Source organism: Chlorocebus sabaeus, chromosome 4, assembly GCF_047675955.1.
Source record: "Chlorocebus sabaeus isolate Y175 chromosome 4, mChlSab1.0.hap1, whole genome shotgun sequence".
Taxonomy (NCBI): Eukaryota; Metazoa; Chordata; class Mammalia; order Primates; family Cercopithecidae; genus Chlorocebus; species Chlorocebus sabaeus.
In genome coordinates this window covers 60,610,886-60,632,861 of record NC_132907.1, presented here as the reverse complement: position 1 = coordinate 60,632,861, position 21,976 = coordinate 60,610,886, and the positions used below count along the sequence as shown (strand labels likewise).

Here is a 21,976-nt window from a genome sequence, read left to right as displayed (position 1 = left end):
AATGTTCTGGGATTTGCGGTCCCTCTGGTTATTATTAGACAATGACTATTCAATTGTGGAGATGCAGAAGGTATCAGAAGTCATGCGTCAAGCCAGGCAATCAACCAATAAGAATGTATTAAGTCTGCTCCTCAACCCATTATGACAACAAAAATGTCTCTAGATATTGCCAAATATCTCTGAGGGAAGGAGGTTGAAAAGTGGCCCTTAGTTTAGAACCCCTGACCTAAGTCAACCCTTATGACAGACACATTCTTTTTTTGAAACTATCATTTGTAAACAGATCAAGGGTTTCATATTGCCATTCAATTCTCTTATCTCTTATGCCTCTATCTTTCAAATTTTTGTTCAGCTGAGCATTACTGGTTGCCTCAGTTGGAAGAATATAGAGCAGAAAACCCTGCTCATTTGAAAGAATTGATATGTGAAATAAATCCTCCACTGTGCAATGGAATGGTAGTTTTATTTTATGGGAAAAAAATAAGGATACGCATATAATGATGGATTTATATTAGAGGTTAATTTGGACAATTGAGTCCTACAATTGGGAAGTTTCCTAATGCAGTTGCACGTCTACTGGTTTAGTTTAGTTCAATAAACATGCATCAAGCACTAAATATATGTAAATGACTCTACTAACTTCAGGGGATATAAACATAAACAAGACACAGTTTCCTATTTTTTCCCCAGAAGGTGGTTTCAAGTGGGAGAAGCAGATAATGGGAGAAGCTACTTTCAAAACGGTAATAAATGATAAGCTAGAACTCAGAGCTGCGTACTCAGAGTATAAAGGAGTTTCGAAGAGTCGATTATTGGTGCTAGTTAATGGTATCAAAGTAATGTCGATTATTAGTAAATCTGACAGGATTTCTCTTCATTAGCAATGAAGGTTATAAGAGTTCAATATATCAATGAATTAAAAAATTTTGGAGGTAAGAGGAGATTGGAAGAATTAGATCAGAAAGCTATGAGTTCTAGTGGCTCTGTGATGGAAGACCACACAGAGGGAAGAAGGGATTTGGAATCGTGCCTGATTTCCATTCCCATCTTTGTGCTTTCTAGTCACATGCTCTTGGGCACTTCTCTGAGAAACGAGGGTGGTGCTGCCTCTCCTCATCTGAATTTAGTGAGGATTAATGCAAATAATCCATGTCAAGCCCTAGTACATACCATGGCAGAACCAGGTCCCAAACTGAGCTCCCTGCTGACTTCCTACAGTAACCCTAATTCCAGAGCCTCCCCTAGAAGCAGGAGAAGATACCTACTGCACTGAACTGGCTGAAGACAGCCTGCCTGGAGCTTGCTGAAAAGACTTAGTCATTTTAGGCCCGGTGATTAGAACTAGTGGATCATTCTGAGGGCTGAGACCTGGGCTTACCCCTGACCCTATTGTGGCATGTGGCAAGTATCAAGAAAGTAAAATGTATCTCAAACATGGAAAGTGTAAAAATTGCAACTGCTTGATTTTTAAAATATTCCTCTAGAGCAGCCTTCTTAAACTTTAATGCATCACTCTTTGAGTGGCCAGGTGACAGCAGTTTCCAACTAGTTTCCTTTCTTGAGAAATGGTACTTTGTTGTCACAGGATATTTGACCCACAGTTCATAACTGATAAAGCACAGTGATTTGCAGTCCTGTAAAAGTAAGGTAGTTTGCAGATATGAATAGGGTTTTTGTAGCCTGGTAGGGAAATTACTCCAAAAGTATTACAGAGGAGTTATACTTTTATTGTCTTGTAGAAGGTTAACCAGGTTCATATTTAGTCTAACATTTTTTATTTTGCTAGTCACACACACGCACAAACACACACACACACACATTTCCTGCAAGAACCTGGGGGAACTCTTCTTATATCTTCCCCATTGGTTCCTTTATTAATGTGTTAATTTAAAACTTTGACATATGCTATAACTTAGAGAATTATTAGCACTCTCTTATCTTAGGGAAGGGGGTAAAAAAAAAAATACAGGAAAATCTGTCTTATTTGTCCCAAAGCTACTGTTTTGAAGTACTTGTAGCTGCAAGTTACAATAGTACAACAGGACATGCCAGGAAAACAAAGTGGGCCACTGGGGAATTATCCTAACAGAATATTAAGACAATGGAAAAAAATATTTAAACTTTATCTATTTGCTGCCTCAGATATGATGAGGGCCAGTAGAGGGCTGTAGGAATTCATTAAAGGCCTTTCTTTTGCTGCTTCTGCTTAAGCCAAGGGTTTTAGCTTCAAAGACAATCTCCCCAACAAAACCTAATTGTCTGTGCTATGATAAAGGCTGATAGTTTTACCATTTTACCACCTCCCACACCTACATCCAGAGTGTATTTACCTCTGCTGCCAAAATCAGCCTCTTTGAGGCCCCTGGAATCAATCACCAGGCTATTGGGCAAGCCATAAGCCAGAGCGTTTGGAGGACATCTGCTGTCACATTAGACAACGAGCTTTTACAAAGAAGGGCCAGAAGTCGTCCAGCTGGCTCCTTCCTCACAAAGCCAGTCTGTATTGTCAAACTCAGGAGAATAAATGGCTTTAGAAGACAGATGTCATATTTCATAACTAATGATGCAACTTGAACAATGGCACATCCTGGAAGAAGTCCAAATATATAGAAATATGTAAAAAATGTTCTTTAGTCCACAACTATGATAGGTAAAATGGGAAACTGGGAAACTGTCAGTACCAAGAAATCTAAAGGATGAAAGGAAACTCAAGAGAGTCCATCTAAATCAAACTCTGCACCTACCATCTGCCTGTAACTGCCTGCAGGCATCAGTGTGTGGCTTAGCAAGCTCAGCACCAGGGCTGACACAGCTCAAGTCATGAGAGCTAGTTATGTGCTGTTTGCTACTTTCCTCTGAAGGAGGACAGACTACAGAACTCCCATCTTCCCATGGGGTTCATGAGAAAGTCGTTCTGATTCTTTTCTACATGTTGAAAAAAATAGCAATGAAAGTATCAGATTAGGTTCATGCTTCCTACCTATTCCCAGCAGGTACATACTAAATCCTGGACAGTTAACATAAGTACCAGCTACTCTCTCTCTCTCTCTCTCTCTCTCTCTCTCTCTCTCTCTCTCTCTCTCTCTCTCTGTGTGTGTGTGTGTGTGTGTGTTGTCCTTGACCCATTTGTTTATCAATAGAAATTGTTGGAGCACCTACCTTCACCAGGAACTGTGCTAGACACTTGAGATACATCAATGAGCAAGACAGACATGACCTCTGCCCTCTTGGAGGCTGAGTACAGGAAAATCAGTCAAAATGATACATGTGTTGTGTTCCCAATGAAAAGAAAAAAAAATTAAAACTAAAAAAATTTTAAAATTAAAATTAAAAAAAAAAAATGATACATATGCTCTGGTCAAAGACAAGAGCTTGACCAGACAAGCTGATCTGATATTTCTTTAGGTTTACAAAGCAACTTTTCTCTTCAAAGATGCTAAGATAATATGTTTAAAATATTGTTCACTGTTTCCATCCACCTGCCTCTAAACCTGGTTCCCTTTCTCTCATTGGTCCCTTCCTTCACATTTAAGCTGGGCCAGGATGCCTCATTGCTTTGAGGACAGGATGTAATAGTACAGAGCAGAGAAATAAGAATGGTTTGTCTTGCTTCTGAGTTCCAAAAGTCCTTAGGCTGCAAAGCCATAGAGAGTAGATTCATTAGGAAATGTGCTTTAAGCACCAGGCTTCCCAGGCTAGACAGAGAATTCATGATGGGTGCACACATATTGGTAAATCCCTTAGGCAGTGTTGGTCTTGCTGCCTGCTTGACGGGCCTAGCTAGAGTTGGAGCCTTCCCCTGGAAGGCTTGGGGGATCCAAGAGCAGAGAAGATAGGTCAGACCCCATGGAGGCAGTAAGAACTCCAGGAAGAAAAGGCTGTGCAGGAGGTCAGGCATTAATTGGTCTCGTTCTGGAACCATTTATGGCTGTCTTGAGCTTTCTTAAAGTCTACAGAACTAATATTTCCAGTTCTGAGTTATAATGGCTCAGCACACTGTGAAGTATTTTGCAAAATGCTTTAACTCCTCCTAGTGGTGACCAAGGAGCACGGAGCACAAATGCTAAAATGAAAAAGCTCAGGACTAGAAGTTATCAGTTGAGTCAGACAGCCCCTGTGAGCCACTGCAAATCTTCTCAGTCCCCACCTGACTCCCTTGCTCCAGCAGCTGCTGCGGTGACCAAATCTAAGCCAGCTCTGGCCAGCTTTGCACTGGACAAATGCATCTAGATGGTGCCTAACCTGAGGGAAGACAGAAACAGCTGGGGTTCAGGGCTTACAAAACCCATGGTACCACCCTTAGTCAGTCAGTACAGACTGGATTAATCTTCCCTCATTCAGCCCCTACATGGAGAGTTCTTTGGTGCCCTTCCTAAGCCTCCTCAGAGCCAGCTCTGTAATGCTTATTGTTTGGCTTGTTCCTCTCCACCATTTCCTTACTCTTGCTCTCTAGAATCCCTTCCCAAATAAACCATCTGTATACAAACCTCTGGGGTACAACTTTTAGAGGAATCCAGACTAACTCATGAACCACATCTTTGGTTAGCTGGTTGGTTGGCTGGCTTGTTGGTTGGTTGGTTGGTTGATTTTGCCCCTAGTCTACTACTAACCAGCTGTGTGACCTTGGGTTAGACACTTTACCTCTCAACAACACAGCTTAATCATTGATAAAATGAGAATGTTAAAATTGAATATCCATCCCACCAATAGTTTTTGATCGCCTTCTATATTTCAAGCACTATTCAAGATAATGGTCAATGAACAGGAAACACAATGTTCTTGTACTTGAGGAGCTTATATGATGGTTAGAGAGACAGACAACAAACAGTAAAGAAATGGCGCTTCTCATCATGGCAGACCCTAGAGTTAAGATGTTTCAGGACTACTGCAAGAAGCTGCCGGAGTGCATGGAGATGGACGGCCATCTTGAGGAGCTAAGGGAACAATTCAAAGAATTTACCAAGCCATATGAAAAGTCTGAAAATGATCTGAAGGCCCTAAAAAGTGTTGGGCAGATTGTGAGTAATGTGCTTAAACAATTAACAGAAGAACAATTCATTGTTAAAGCTGTAGAGGGACCAAGACATGTTGAGAGTTGTTGTCGACAGCTTCCCAAAAGTAGCTGAAGCCAGGAACAAGAGTTGCTCTGGATAGGACTACACTAACTATCATGAGATATTTACCAAGAGAGGTGGAGCCACTGATTTATAGCATGTCTCATGAGGATCCTGGGATGTTTCTTATTCTGAGATTGGAGGGCTATCAGAATAGATGCAGGAATTGAGGGGTTACCACTTAAAAACCCAGTTATTCCAGCATGTAGGAATAATACCTTCAAAAGGCTGTTTGTTATGTGGACCACCATAAACAGGAAAAACACTCTTGGCACACAAGCTATTGTTAGCCAGCTGAACTGCAATATTTTTCCTTTTTTTTTTTTTTTTTTGGAGACAGGGTCTCACTTTATTGTCCAGGCTGGAGTGCAGTACCGCAATCTTGGCTCACTGCAACCTCCACCTCCCCAGCTCAAGTGATCCTCCCACCTCAGCCTCCAGAGTGGCTCAGACCACAGGTGTGCACCACCACGCCCAGCTAATTTTTAATTAATTAATTAATTAATTTTTATTTATTTATTTTGAGACGGAGTCTCATCTGTTGCCCAGGCTGGAGTGCAGTGGCATGATCTTGGTTCACTGTAACCTACGCCTTCTGGGTTCAAGTGATTCTCCTGCCTCAGCCTCCTGAGTAGCTGGGATTACAGGCATACACCCCCATGCCTGGCTAATTTTCGTATTTTTAGTACAGACAGAATTTCACCACGTTGGCCAGGCTGGTCTCAAACTCCTGACCTCAGGTAATCCACCCACCTTGGCCTCCCAAAGTGCTGGAATTACAGGTGTGAGCCACCACACCCAGTTTCCCAGCTAATTTTTGTATCTTCTGTAGAGATGGGGTTTCACCATGGTATCCAGGTCCACCTACCTTGGCTTCCCACAGTGTTGGGATTACAGGTGTGAGCCACCACGCCTGGCCAGGACTGCAATTTCTTAAAGGTTGTATCTAGTCCTATTGTAGACAAGTACGCTGGTGAAAGTGCTCATTGGATCAGAGAAATGTTTAATTATGCCAGGGACCATCCACCATGCATCATTTTTATGGATGCAATAGATGCTATTGATGGTTGTCAGTTTTCCAAGGGTACTTCAGCTGACAAAGAGATTCGGATAACTTTTTGGAGTTACTGAATCAAATGGATGGATTTGGTACTCTGCATAGAGTTAAAATAATCATGGCTACCAACAGACCTGGATCTTGCTTTGCTGCATCCAGGAAGATTAGATAGAAAAAAAAAATACATATTGATTTGCCAAACAAACAAGCAAGGTTAGACATATTGAAAATCCATGCAAGTCCCATTACAAAGCATGGTGAAATTGATTATGGAGCAATTGTGAAGTTTTCAGATGACTTTAGTGGAGGAGACCTGAGAAATGTTTGTACTGAAGCAGGTATGTTTGCAATTCATGCTGATCATGGTTTTGCAAAACAGGAAGGCTTCATGAAAGGTTAGAAAGTGGCTGATTCTAAGACGCTAGAGCTTAAATTGGACTATAAACCTGTGTAATTTACTTTTTGATGGCTATATAACAGACGTTGGCTTAATGTGAAAATAAAGTTAAAGAAAATAATATATGTATTGCCAATGATCTCATTAAAAGTGTATGAATAAAAATATGAGTAACATCATACAAGTTAATATAGTAATTCAGTAATCCAACTTTTATGATTGATATGGAAGAAGTTTGTATGTTTGCTAATATCTCATTTATTGCAGCAGAAGTTACAAAAGAAGAATGTGTTGAAGCTTTTCATATTTGCTAGGTGAGCATTTTATAAGACTTTGAAAATGGTTTGAGGTAGTAGGATAAGAAAGCATTTTTTATGACTTATTTTATATCATTTGTTTTCCTCATTCTAAAAAGTTGAATAAGATCTGTTTGATTCAGATCTACAAAAATAAATAAATGAAAAAAAAATACCATGTCAGGTAATGATGGGTACCTCTGTGACGGGAGTCAGGGCTGGGGGTGTGTGTCTGTAATCAGAGTAACAAAGCAAGGAGGCCAAAAGTCAATTGCCGATTGGTACCTGGGAAAGCACTTTCGAGCAGAGGAAAGAGGGAGGACAAAGTCCCCCAGATTCCCGCTTCTCTAATCTGACTTTGAGATTCTTTGAGAGTTGTGTTGATCACATTTGAATGGAAAAGAGATGGCAATTTGGAGACTCAATCACCCTAAATTGCATAAATCACCCTTATTATCCACAAGCTGAAATCCCTGTATCCTTGGTTTCTGCCCTGGCCACATCCTTTCCAAGTTGCCCGAATGAGGAGATGCGAAACTCTACCATGGGTGGAACTTCAAAGGTTTTGTTTGATGAAACAAAACCACTCATCTAGAGATGATTCATAAATGAGAAAAGATTAAAACAGTCTCACACATGAAATGGCTCCTTTTCACTGTGTAAAAGGTTTAGTCAAAGAGTCCCATGTTTCAATTTCATTTTTAAGACTCTTTTCTTAGCCCTTAATCATTTGCTATTTAGAGCATTTGTTGCATGTTCACATTTTTTCTGCATACTTTGAAGTATTAAAAAACAAAAGTTAAAAGAAGCTGATACCTGACAAGTTACCCATTCTTTTCCCAAAGATGTAGTGGGGCAAGTTTCTCACTGAGTCATTACAAATAAAATGTTTGCAGCCATAGTGGGGATAGTGGAAATCAAGTGAATATAAACATTTGGTGTTTCATCTCTTTAGGTTAGATTAAACCTTTTAGAGGGTTCCTTGTGCTGTGCCTGTGACCCTTGCAAGGCAGTTAATAACTAACATGGTGTAGAGATTTGCAAGCCTGTGAATGAACGAAAGTTCAGAAATGCTGAGGCTACTCTGCAGTGAATAGGAGGAACCAGGAACTGAACAGGGCTGGCCTTTCCTGTCATGCCTGATCCCAGCCTCCCGCCAAGCAAGAAAGCCCACTGCTAAGAACAGTAAAGTCTTGGGTTCAAGCAGCAGAAATATGCTTGGTTAGACTCCCTGGGTATAAAAGAATTTCCAGCCTACCCTGGTGAGTACCACTCTGTTAGCTCCCTGGATTCCACAGCCTCAGGGGCACCCAGCAGTGAAGGATCTGTGTGGTGAGAAGTTGCGGGTGGACCCACCAAACCTACCATGGCTACCACATATGCCAGGGACGGAGGAGGGTAGAGTTGCCTTTAAATATGAAAGACAGAAGCTAAAGGAATTAAATGTCTCCCTAGGAGCCAGTACAGTCTTTTCTCTAGAAAATCTCAAAAAATGTCAGAAATATGCTGGGAAATATTTTGGTAATGAACCCTTGGACACTTATTTATGAAGCATTTGGAAATGCTGGGTCAGAACTACAGTCCTGAAACAAACAAAAAGAATTTCAATTTACTGGGATGATTGGATTCCTTGGGTGAATAATATTTTGCTGTTGATGAAAAATCAAAATGGGTCCTGACACTGAACATGCCTTTGCCAGAAAATGTTTGTTTCAAGCGGAATGCTGTAGTTATCTCTTTGCCAAAGGCATGTAAATTCAGAAAGTTTGGCGTGTATGCAAAGACAGGGCAGAGTGACAAGGCCCTGCTTGTTATTTTCACTCATCTTTTAATGCAGTTTTTCGTTCAGAGTGAGGATATCACAGTGGGGTCACATAGCCTACATTTGACGCATCAGAATTCAACTATTCACACTTTGAACACAGGGAGGAAGAGAGAGATTACAAGAAAGACAAGAGTAACATTTTAAATAGTATGGGTAATTCTATTAATTTCAGGAGTAAACATTAAAGGAGAGATAAATCTGCATATATATATATATATGCGCAGGTTTGTACACACAAAACAAAGCATATTGTATTTTAGGAGTAATCTGAGAGATATTTACGAATAATGTCGACGGTCACTGTCACTGAGTCAGGGACTTTAGAATCAGCCTTAAATAAAGTGAGAGACTCCATGCACTGTCCTACAAGAGGAAGATGTTTTAAGTTGTTTTTCTAGTCGGGGAAAGAAGTTGCTTTGAGCCATCCACACAACCTCAGCTGTTCCCATATGACCAAAGACATGCACTGGCTGAGGTTTGGGCTTCAGTGCTGGTTATGAGACAAAGGAACGTAATTAAATGAGCATATTTGTCTAATTGGTGCAATTTGTCGTGTCATGTAAAACCATTTATTATAAACAGGGTTATGTAACCCTGGGGTCTCCTTTTACACAATTAACATATTTAAGTGCCTGCTAACAGCAAGGCAATGAATTAGAAGCCATGGGAATTTGCAGGTAAACCCTCATGGGGGAGTTTACGAATCTTGTAGGAGGGGGAGATAAATACATTGTAAATTACAGTACAGGGGAGAAAGTGAACAAATGTGCAGATCAGGTAAAACTGTGAGAAGTGAAGTATATCACTTCAAAATATAATTATCCTTTCATTATTTGCTCAGATATGGGACTTTAAAACCTCTGATTCGTTTTCTTATAATAGTCTTGGTCTTTAATTATTCTTATTAAGCTAACATTCAACTGTGTTTGTATTTTATGTGATAGGTACCAGCTTTGACTATTCAATAGTAATTACTCCTTCCTTCTTGCTAATAGAACCTCAATGTGGTTTAGGGAGATACATGACCAACTCCCCACAAAACCCTCACTTTTCAACCTCTTTAGGCCACTGAATGCTCACATAACCCAATTCTGCCTAATGAGAAACAAGCAGAACTGTGGGGGAGGGGAGGTTTCTAGGGCAGATTTGTTTTCTTCATTTAAAGAGCTAATGTAGGCTCTTTCCCCTTCCCCATTCCTTCTCCCTGACCCTCCTCTCCACTCCTCCTGTCTTTAAACGAACAAGAACTATGGACTCGCATCAACTGTCTTGTATCCAGGAGGCAACATATCCATAAAGCAGCCAAGGAAACATGAAATTGTTGGCTCTGACATCTAACAGCTGACTGAAAGCCAGCAGACACCTGCTTCCAGACTTTTTGTTACATAAGAAAAATAAGCCTCTGTCTTTAAGCCACTGTTTTGTTGGCTTTAGTGACTTGCGACCAACTCCTTCCTAATCATTCTATTCCTTAAGCATATACCAAGTGCTGATAGGGAAGGGGGCAAGAACACGGGGAAGGGCTGAAGGAAATCAGCCTGGATTTTAGGGTGGCAGTACCAGTCCCCCCAAAAGATCGTTAAAGTGCACATAACATTGTCTCTCATTCACACATCCCTTATCCTTTCACTCATTCACATGTATGTTACCTCTGGATAGTCCCCCTCCCTCAAGAAGTTTATGGTGTAATGAGCGTGACTAGAAATGTATTCAAATAACTAACATGGAAGGTGGAAAATGGCAAAGGCCAAGAAAGAGACAATAAGAAAGTAGCCCTTTGGAGCTGAGCTGTTTATTTAAGCTGGGAGGTGGTAAAATGTTTTCCTCAGGGTGTGAGCCAAATTTCCCTTTGCCACCAACTGCCCCTCCCTCCAAGGATGGGGTGGAGGTTGGAGGGGTGAGGGAGGTGGGAGAGATTTTCTTCTCCTCCCTGCAGGAAGATCTTAAAAGGAGCATTCTGCATGAGAACCTGAGAACAGCTAGATTGGAACACAATACTCCAGTTCCATAACTGCTCTTATGAACAGAAAAAGACCTTTTGTGCTTTTCTTGTTTATTTCAAAATTCTAGAATATCTTCATTATGCAAAGAAGGAAAAGAAAAGGGATTGGAGAGGAGGGAAGAGAGAGAAAAGCATGTGTGCTCCCTCCACATCCCATCCAAGCTTCAGGAGCTGGACTCAGTGGCAACAAGGGTAAAAGTGAAAGGGCTCAATTATGGACTCAATTGTGTCCCTCTACTGCCCATATTCCTGTGTTGATGCCCTAACCCTCAATGGGACTGTATTTGTAGACCTTTAAAGAGGCCTTTAAAGGGTAATTAAGGTTAAATGAGACCATAAGGGTGGAGCTCTAATTTAAATCCAATAGGACTGGTGTTCACATAAGAATAGGAAGAGACAGTGAGGGTGGAGGTGCACAGAAGAAAGGCCATGGACACAGCAAGAAGGAGGCTGTCTGCCAGCCAGGAAGAGAGGCCTCACCAGAAACCAAGCCTGACAACCTCTTGATCTTGGATTTCCATACTCCAGAACTGTGGGAGAATGAATTTCTGTTGTTTAAGCCACCCAGTCAGTGATATTCTGGCATGGCAGCCCAAACAGACCATAAAGGCCCCAGGAGGAGATGAAAATTCATGATGTATGTTTGATCAACTGCAACCTCAATGGTCTCCTCCTGATGGGGTTATCTACCTCACTAGCACCTTTATGTTCATCTACTCAATAAACTTTTGTGCTTTGATTATTTTGTGGATCTAGTCCCCGACCAAGTTAGAAATTAAGTATACCTGCAATTTAGAAGAGAATGAGGGCCTTTGTTCCTAGAAAATGAGTGAGCATTTCCAAGCAGATCTCCACAGGTAGAAAAGGGGAAAGAAACCTTCAGTGTGAGCAAAGACCCAGAACCTGAAGAAGGAAGGGCTGGCTCCTTCATTTGTCCCACTGGTATTTATTTTGAACACTTACAATATGCCAGGCAGTGGTAGAGGAGTGAGGGATGCAGGAAATAAAACCGACCTGCCTGCTGCTCCTTGGAACATGATGAAAAAGTATTCAGAGCACAGAGAATGTGGAAAGAGTAATGGGAAGTAAAGCTTGGAGAGTAGGATGGGAACAGATTGTGGCAGCTTTGAACCTCTGTCTAGGAAAATATTATTTACCCAGGAGGCACATAAGGAGCCATTGCAACTCATCAAGCAGGAAAGTGTCCTGGTCATGGTTGGCTTTTAAAAATATGAATTTGGAAGCTATCAGTTGGCTCAATTGGAGTGAGAAGAAACTGGAGACTAGAGAACAGTTAAAGGATGAGTACTGCAAACCAATAATAAAATTCTAAGGCCTCCAACTGACTGAGTGGACACCCCTTCTTGGCCAAGGGGATCCCAAAGAAACCTGAAAACCTAGTTCAGGCCGTGATGGGAAGGGAGGTGTTGGACATACCCTGTTATAACCCCTCCCTTTGGAGTTTAGACACAACTAACCAGCATTAACATTAAAACAGAGATCATAAGACTGTCATACAAAATAGACTCTTTGTAGCAATAGGATGCCAAATTCCAACCTGACTCTGGTATACCATCACATGACATATAACAAACCCTAAAGAAAATTAATGTGTTTTACCCAAAATATATTTATTTGATATATTTTTGAATGCCCCTGTAAAGCCATCTTTTGTGGAGGAAATTTTTTTCCTGTAGAGAACCTCCTTCCCTTAATAGTTTTTGTTTGTTTGTTTGTTTGTTTGTTTGTTTTAAGAGAGACTGACACCTTATAAGACTCAAAAAGAGACATTTACCATCTATTCTCTCTGAAACTTGCTATCTGGAGACTCCATCTACATAACAAGAACCTTGGCTTCCACAATCCTCCTTAACTCAAGCATTTCTTTCTGTTGACTTCAACTCTTTAGGCAAAGCTTAACTCTTAGAATCAATTGCCAATTGAAAAAGTTTTGACTCTACCTATGACCTGTGAGCCCCTCTCCTCAAGATGCCCCACTTTTCTGGGCTGAACCAATGTATTCCTTACATTTATAGATTTATATTTTTGCCTGTAACTTCTAGCTCCCTAAAATATATAAAACCAAGCTATAACTCTACCAGCTTGGGCAACTGTTCTGAGGACCTCTTGAGGTTGTGTTCCAAGCCATAGTCATTCATATTTGTCTCAGAATAAACTTCTTCAAATATTTTAATTTTTTTCCATCAACAGTACTGAAGCTCAGATGAGATGTAGTAAGAGCCTGAATGAAGGTAACATTAAAATTATTGATGTTTGCTGGCACCATACCATATACTAATATCAACAGAAAATCTCAAATGTTTATTTTCTTAAACTCATAAAAATACTGTTGATGAAAAGAGTCAAACACTGTAAAATATTTGAAGAGATATATTCTGAGCCAAATATGAAGACCATGGCCTGTGACGCAGCTCCAGGAGATCCTGAAACATGTGCCCAAGGCAGCAGGGCTACAGCTTGCTTGGTTTTATACATTTTATGGAGACATCAGACATCAATCAATACATGTAAGATGTACATTGGTTTGGTCTGGAAAGGTAGGACAAATCAAAGTGGGGACTCCCAGGTCATAGGAAGATTCAAAGATTTCCTGATTGGCAATTGGTTGAAAGAGTTTATCTATAGACTTTGAAGCAATAGAAGTGTCTGGGTTAAAATAAGGGGTTGTGGAGGCCAGGCACGGTGGCTCAATCCTGTAATCCCAGCACTCTGGGAGGCCGAGACAGGCAGATTACGAGGCCAGGAGATCAAGACCATCCTGGCTAACACGGTGAAACCCTGTCTCTACTAAAAATACAAAAAACTAGCTGGGCGAGTTTTACGGGTGCCTGTAGTCCCAGCTACTCGGGAGGCTGAGGCAGGAGAATGGCATAAACCCAGGAGGCAGAGCTTGCAGTGAGCCGAGATAGCACCACTGCACTCCAGCCTGGGCGACAGAGCAAGACTCCGTCTCAAAAAAAAATAATAATAATAAGGGGTTGTGGAAACCAAGGTTCTTATTATACAGATGAAGCCTCCATGTTGCAGGCTTCAGAGAGAATAGATTGTAAATGTTTCTCATTAGACTTAAAAAGGTGTCAGACACTTTAGTTAATTCTATCCTAAATCAGGAAAATAACTGGAAAGGGAAGAGTGAGGAGTACAGAAGGTAGATTTTCCCCACAAGAGACAGCTTTTCAGGGCCGTTTCAAAATATATCAAAGAAATGTACTTTGGGGTGTGGGGAAAAGAAAGAGAGATCAGCCTGTTACTGTGTCTATATAGAAAGAAGTAGACACAAGAGACTCCATTTTGTTCTGTATTTGAGATGCTGTTAATCTGTGACCCTACTCCCAACCTTGTCCTTGCAAGAGACATGTGCTGTGGTGACCCAAGGTTTAAAGGATTTTGGGCTGTGCAGGGTGTGCTTTGTTAAACAAGTGCCTGAAGGCAGCTTGCTGGTTGCGCAATGTTGCTCTTTATGCACTAAAAAGGTTTATGGAGATGTTTGCATATGCATATCAAGGCACAGCACTTTTCCTTAAACTTATTCATGTCACAGAGAACTTTATTCATACGTCTTACTGCTGACTTTCTCCCTATAATGATCCTATTATCCTGCCACTTCCTTTTCTTTAAGATGGTAAAGATAATTATCAATAAATACTAAGGGAACTCAGAGACCGGTGCCGGCGTGGGTCCTCTGTATGCTGAGCGCCGGTCCCCTGGGCCCACTTTTTCTTTCTCTATACTTTGTCTCTGTGTCTCATTTCTTTTCTCAAGTCTCTCGTTCCACCTAACGAGAAACGCCCACAGGTGTGGAGGGGCAGGCCGCCCCTTCATTGGGGTAAAATACTTCTATTTCTTTCAGGGCCCGCTTTGTTGTCATGTTGATACCTAATTGCTACAAACAGTCCGTTTTGTCAGTTTTAAAGTTTCTGCTTTAATGTTAATGCTGATCAACTGTGCTTGAACTCCAAAGGGACAGAGGTACAATGAGGCATGTCCAACCACCCATTCCCATCATGGCCTAAACTAGTATTTCAGATTGATTTTAGGATGCCCTTGGCTGAGAGGAAGGATCTTTCAGTTAGCTGGGGGTTAGAATTTTAATTCTGGTTTACAATACTATCATGTATTGGCCTTGGAAAAGTTTCCCTAACACAGAGTTTTGTTTTCTAATATCGAGGCAACAAAGCATAGGTCTTTTAGCCACATCTAATACAGTTGTAATCTGGGAAGTGGTGGCCACATTGTCCAATGTCCTATAGATCAATAAACTCTTAATATCCAGTTCAGAAGCCAGAAAGGCTCCTATGACTTTGTAATTAATTTCAGCAAATTATAATAAAACAGAAGGCATTGTCAGATTCAGGTTAGGGAAATGAAGTTGGAATCTATTCTGAGATATTCTGGCTATGGACCATGGGCAAGTGACTTAATCACTGAACCTCCTCCCCTACTCCAATTGGTGGACTTTGGGTAAATATTTAACAACTGGCTCTCCAAGAAAAAAAAGCCATGATTTATAGCTTTGCCAATTTCTAGAGTTTTAATACTCCCATCATGGCCAGTTTCAAGCCAGCAATGTGATGTCAACAAGTTCACTGAATTCCTAAAATTTAGCAATTGATTCTCAACAAGCCAGCATGAGCCAGCTCTAGCACACCACTGCTTCCAAGGATCAGCTTCCACATCTGAAAAATGGGAATCACACCACCTCCACATGGCCATTGTCAGGACTGAGATAATGTAAGTGAAAATACCTAATACAGGGTTGTTAGCATACATGGGGTATTTGAAAAATGTTTGTTTAGTATTTACTGAGCACCTACTATGTAGCAGACACTTCCAGGAACTGAAGATTCATCAGAGAACAAAACAAGAGATCTGCTCAGCTAGGAATGATGTTCTAAATGGGAGAGACAACTAGAAAGAAAAAAGAGAAGGAGAGAGAGAGAGACAGATGATAGAGAAAAAATAGCCAGTCAGTTAGTCTGGCAGTGATAAGCACTAGAAAGAAAAATCAAACCTAATAAGGATGAGGAGAAAAAGGAGTGGTATGGTAGGTAGGGTATGTCAGGTATGGTAGCCAAGAAAGACCTCACTGGTGAGAGACATCTGATGAGAAATCCGGTGGAATAAAGGCATGACTATGGGATTATATGGGGAAGGGTGTCCCAGGCAGGGCAAGAGCTCATGCCAAACCCTGGGGGCAGGTATGATGGGCTGGGCCAACTCCAGAGACAGAAGGAGGCCAGTGGGGTGGGAGAACCTGAGTGAGGAGATACAGGTGGAAAGTGCAATGGGAAGGGAAGAAAAGAGCGAAGGTGAGGCGGGGGAAGTCTCAAGCCCTAGCCATGTCTTAGGTGCCTTTAAACATCTGGAGACATAGTGGGCAGGGGCCAGTGGCAGACAGGGCTGCACTCCTGTCCCTCTGCCTTCCCTACACAGAGGAGGATCTACCAACTGTGCTCCAATGGCCTCACTCCTTCATGTATTCAACTACTCAAATGTTTGCTCAAATGACAAATATTGACTCCAATGGCTTCCACGGGCAGGCAGCAGTCTTAGCTCTAGAGACAGAAACTGTGAGCAAAACTTGAGCTCTTGCTTTTCATGGACCTACCTGGCCATGGAAGAAGACAGAATACATCAAAACATAAATAAATGCATTGGCTGGGCTACGAAGACAATCAAACAAGGTGGGCTGACAGAGTCCCCCTCTTAGATATAAAAATCATCTTGGGCCAGGATCCTCCTATCGCCTTATATTTCAATGCCTAGTTCTAGCACAGTACTAACTGGTGCTCTGAGTAGCATTGTTCTAAACAGTTGACGAACAGTAACCAAAGTAGGCTGGCAACAGCCCCAAGAGATCAAGAGAGCCCCCATTTTCCTCCTGGCATGAACCTTTTCAAACCACAAGGTTGAGGAAATGCCAATCCTTTATATAACTAAGAAATCTCTAAGACATGGAACTTTTTGTTTGCTTGGTTTGTTTCTCTTTTTGTTTTTTTAAATGTGGTTCTTAGGACATCTGCCACAAAATCATCTGGGATCTTTATTAAATAAAACACAAATGTCTGGGCCCTGCATCAGACCTACTGAATCAGAATAACTGGAGAAGGAGCCCAGGCAACTGTATTTTCAATGACCTCCTAAGGAATGTGGATGCTACATTGCTGATGCTTGAGATCCACTGCTCTAATGTAAACGCACAATCTACAAGGCTTCTTTTCATTTCAGTTGTAATTGTCTCCACAAAGCATTCTTAAGAAAGCTCTTCTGTAAACTTCCTTTGCAGAAACTGTAGCACCAGTCACAAGCTGACTGTTCAGAGAAATGCACGGGGAGACAGGGCCCGCGTGACGGGAGCAGCCCATCAACTGACCCATTCATTCGAAAAACTCCACGTGTAGGGACACTGGATGGCTTTAGTGGAAGCACCTCATTGTCTGGGGAGCTGAAGGACAGACTTTCTGGAATATTCCCTACCTGTGAAGAGGGCATGGTAGTGGAGACCCTTCTCCTTGTCCTGATGGGAGCAGACATCAAATAAGTAGGCTTTGATGGGCCCATCAATGAAGTCAGCAGCAAAATCAAAGAGAACCACACCTATCATGGTGACACTTACGGCCCAAACCAGCTTCCTCCTTGGGTTAGCAATCAAAGCTAAAAGAAAAATAAACATTGGTCTCCTAAATCCTGTTTTAGAATCATCCGTGTTTTGTAATTTCCACCTAAACTTCTTGCCATGAAATCATCTTCCTTGCTTTTATTTTGCTTTTTTTCCCAAATAAAAATACCTTTATTTTTTTTTCTCAGGTTTTAAAAATTATGCAACGAAAGTCCGTAAAACACAAATCTATGGAAACAGAAAGTAGATTAGTACTTGCCTAGGGCTGGTGCATAGGAGAAAAGCTGACGTGACTGTTGATGGTAATGGGTTTCTTTTTGGGGTGATGAAAATATTCTAGAATTAGAGAGTGGTGATGGTTGCACAACCTTGTGAATATACTAAAAGGCACTGCATTGTACACTTTTAATTAGTGAAATTTCTGGTGTATAAAATATCTCCTTAAATAAAAAAGTATGCATGCTTATTGCAAACAATTCCAATTATATAAAAAAAGCTGAGGGAGATGCTTCCAATCCCAGCCCCACTGAAGGTCAGGCTTTGAGGCCTCCTTTTACTCACTTCTGCACATGCAGACACAGGTGTACAATGGTACTTGAATGCAGTGCTTCTCAAAGTTTGGCATGTTGAACTATCACTTGTACGTCTTGTTAAAATACAGATTGCTGGCCCCATTCCCAAGACTCTGATTCAATTCGTGGGCCTGAAGTGGGCCTGAGAAACTGCATGTCTAACAGCCCCTGCTGATGCTGAGGGCAGGTCAGCGGCCACATCTTTGAACAGCACTGACGCAGTAACCAACTTTCTTCATGTAATTTCAGCTCCTCACAATTTTTAATAGCTGGATTTTCATTCTGTGGATACCCTGTAATTCATTTACCCAGTCTCCTATGAAAGATACATTGTTGTTTCTCTTGTTTCAGGTTGTTTTTCAAACTTAAGAATAGCATAGATTATCTACACGTTTTAAAAATTACAGTATAAAATTAAATGAACAATAAGCCTACCCGCCGCTTCTCACCTCCAGTCCTTTCGTAATCCTCCTTACAGTCAACAGCGCTTGCCAGTTTTTTGTTCATTCTTCCGGAAATAGCCTACATTTGTACATTTACGCATTCTTTGAAGTATGTACAAATGATAATTGATTATCCTGCCTCATAATCATCTATTCTGCTGGCTTGAGAGTTAATGGTCTAAAAATGTGTGCTATTTTTAGCGATCCTTTTTGCAATGCAACTTTATTGTGCTACCATCAACTACTGATTAATTGGTAGTTGATTAATGGCTAGAAAAAATGCCTACCCTCAGGTTTGATTTTGTCCGGAATTCGCAATGCCAGAAAGGTCCTCTTGAGCTGATGGGCTTATGCCCTCTGCCTATTAAAATGCTCCACATAAAACTATGAACAGAATTAACTCATTTGGATACACAGGTGATTTATTGTAAATATTTATGGAGCTATTTGGCAGCTGGTCAATTTGATAAGAGTATTAAATAGAGCATAAGGGGCTCAAAAAGTAACTCAATTGATAAATATGTAAAAATATTCAATTTGATAAAATAGATACAGATTTGATAAAATAGATACAAATTTAATCCTATTTTTAAATCTTCACAACAATGAAAGATATTTATTTAGATATTTCTAGAAGTAAAGGCTCCCCAACCACAGAATCTGGGCCAAATTTGTCAAAGGGGAAGTTCATTGTAACCTAGGAGAGATCGATTGTAACAAATTTCTAGGAAAGGTCAAACAAATTAACATTCTCCTCCTGCAGAGGTACACACTAGGCCACATATCCCTGTCTGCCCACCTTGTGCAGCCGACTTACCTGCTACAACAGTGTCCCCATTGAGGTACAGAGTCATGCCCACGAGCATCATGACTCCCAGGGTGAGGATGTAGGGTCTCCGGCGGCCCCACCTGGACCGGCAGTGGTCGCTGGCCGATCCGACCACCGGCTGCAGCAGGAATCCCAGGATGGGGCTGAGGAACCACACAATGCTGTACAGACTGTTGGGCAGACCCACGCTGAGCAGGACTGGGGTCACATACGCTGCCTCCACTGCGTAGCAGAACTCTCGTCCGAACATGACCATGCTGTGCATAATGAGTCTACTGGTGGGTCTTTTAGGTGGCTCCACAGAGTCAAAGGGGCCATCATCAGCCAGAGATTTATAGATGTGGCCACCAGCCTGCCCACTGTTGCCACCCATGGCCACTGGGAGAGGAACCTTCCTGCGAGCCCACCAACTCCTGTGTGGTGCTAGGGTCTGTGCTTCAAACTGGGTTTGCGGAGCCTGGCCGAGCAACCAACAGAGATGGTCAGGCTGGGGGAGGGGCTCAGATTCTTTCCTGCCTCTAAGATCACAAGTTATGATGAGAGGGAGGGGGTGGTGCTGGAAAGCATGACAGAGATTAGCAGCTGTGAATGAGCCCTCTGGCTCCTTAAGACGTTGGAATATTTTTCTAAAGGGATCCTCCTTTGTACTGTTCCCTCTCTTTCTTTCTCTCTCTCTCACACACACACATACACAATTACACGTGATCACACACGGCTTCTCTCCCTCTCACACACGTTATTACACGTGATCACACACATGGTTATCTCAGACGGTATTACACATAGTCACAAACATGGTTTCTCTCACACGTTATTGCACATGGTCACACACATGGCTTCTTTCAGACGCTATTACACATGATCACACACATGGCCTCTCTCACACACATGCCATTACACATGATCACACACATGGCTTCTCTCTTACACACATGCTATTACACATGATCACACACATGGCCTCTCTCTCACACACATGCTATTACACATGATCACACACATGGCCTCTCTCACACACACATGCTATTACACATGATCACACACATGCCTCTCTCACACACACATGCTATTACACATGATCACACACATGGCTTCTCTCACATACATGCTATTACACATGATCACACACATGGCTTCTCTCACACACATGGCTTCTCTCACACACACATGGCTTCTCTCACACACACATGCTATTACACATGGTCACACACATGGCCTCTCTCACACACAGGTTATTACACATGATCACACTCATGGCTTCTTACACACATGCTATTACACATGATCACAATATGGCTTCTCACACACGTTATTACACATGATCACAGACATGGCTTCTCTCTCACACACATGCTATTACACATGATCACACACATGGCTTCTCTCACACATATGCTATTACACATGATCACACATGACCTCTCTCACACACGTTATTACACATGATCACACACATGACTTCTCACACACATGCTATTACATGATCACACATGGCTTCTCTCACACACATGCTATTACACATGATCACACACGTGGCTTCTCTCACACACACATTATTACACATTATCACACACATGGCTTCTCTCACACACATGCTATTACACATGATCACATGGCTTCTCTCACACATTATTACATATGATCAAACACATGACTTCTCTCTCACACACATGCTATTACACATGATCACACACGGCTTCTCTCACAAACACATGCTATTACACATGATCACACACATGACTTTTCTCACATACACGTCATTACACATGATCAAACACGGCTTCTCGCTCTTGTACACATGTTGTTATACACGATCACACACATGGCTTCTCTCTCACACTATTACACATGATCACACATGAGACCTCATACATTATTACACATGATCAGGCACATGGCTTCTGTCACACACACATGCTATTACACATTATCACACACGGCTTCTCTCTCACACTCATGCTATTACACATGATCAAACACATAGCTTCTCTCTCTCACACCTGTGTTATTACACATCACACAAGGCTTCTCACACACACGTTTTTTTACATGATCACAAACATGGTTTCTCTCACGAACACACAATTACACATCACACATGGCTTCTCTCACACACGTTATTTTACGTGATTACACACGGCTTCTCTCACACATGTTATTACCCATGATTACACACATGGCTTCTCTCACACACACATGCTATTACACATGATCACACACATGGCCGTGAGGTAATAAAGCCTTATTACATAGAGGTTATGTCAAAATGTAAATAAATTGATGTCTTTTTATAAACTTCTTTTTATAAATACAGACATTCTATTTTTTCCTAACTACAAGTTTTCTACACACATAGCTGAGGAGTGAAATAACTAGATTTAAAATGGTGGTGGGTCACACCTTTCTTCAAATCATTAGCTGTCAGATCGCCCTGATATTTCTCCTCATTGTACTTAATACATTCTACAATGAGATAATTCTGAGTTTATTCCACATCCTGTGTTTGTCTTTGATTTCCTCAAGAGCAGAGAACAGGTCTGTTTTGTTCATTATGTCATCCCCAGGAAGTATCATGATACCTGGCACCTAGTAGATCCTCAATAAATATTTTCTAAAGGAATTACTGAGTGTATAAAACATACACACTACATTTTGTGCTGCCTGACTGCTCAGATCTATTTCCTTTGGTGCTCTTTATCTTATGGGGCTACATTTCCAGGGTTCCCTTGTTTTCTGGCTTCTAGGTAGATTTGGCTAATAGGAGGCACTGGTAGGAAGACTAGGGGAGAGAGAGCAGGAAA

General features: G+C 41.5%; 1 protein-coding gene and 1 pseudogene across 2 annotated transcripts in view; one reads left to right on the top strand and one right to left on the bottom strand.

Annotated features, from left to right (window-relative positions):
• SLC45A2 (solute carrier family 45 member 2) overlaps positions 1-21,300 on the bottom strand; it is a 41,858-nt gene extending 20,558 nt beyond the window's left edge. For both annotated transcript variants that reach the window (XM_007961313.3, XM_037990739.2), the window contains exons 1-2: positions 19,164-21,300; positions 17,190-17,366 (exon numbers count right to left, since the gene is read on the bottom strand). In XM_007961313.3, coding sequence (XP_007959504.2) covers positions 17,190-17,366; positions 19,164-19,548 — 562 coding nt within the window. In that variant the 5' untranslated portion in view covers positions 19,549-21,300. The remainder of the gene's footprint in view (positions 1-17,189; positions 17,367-19,163) is intronic.
• On the top strand, positions 4,848-6,625 carry LOC103215107 (26S proteasome regulatory subunit 10B-like; annotated as a pseudogene).
• Positions 21,301-21,976: the final 676 nt, after the last annotated feature.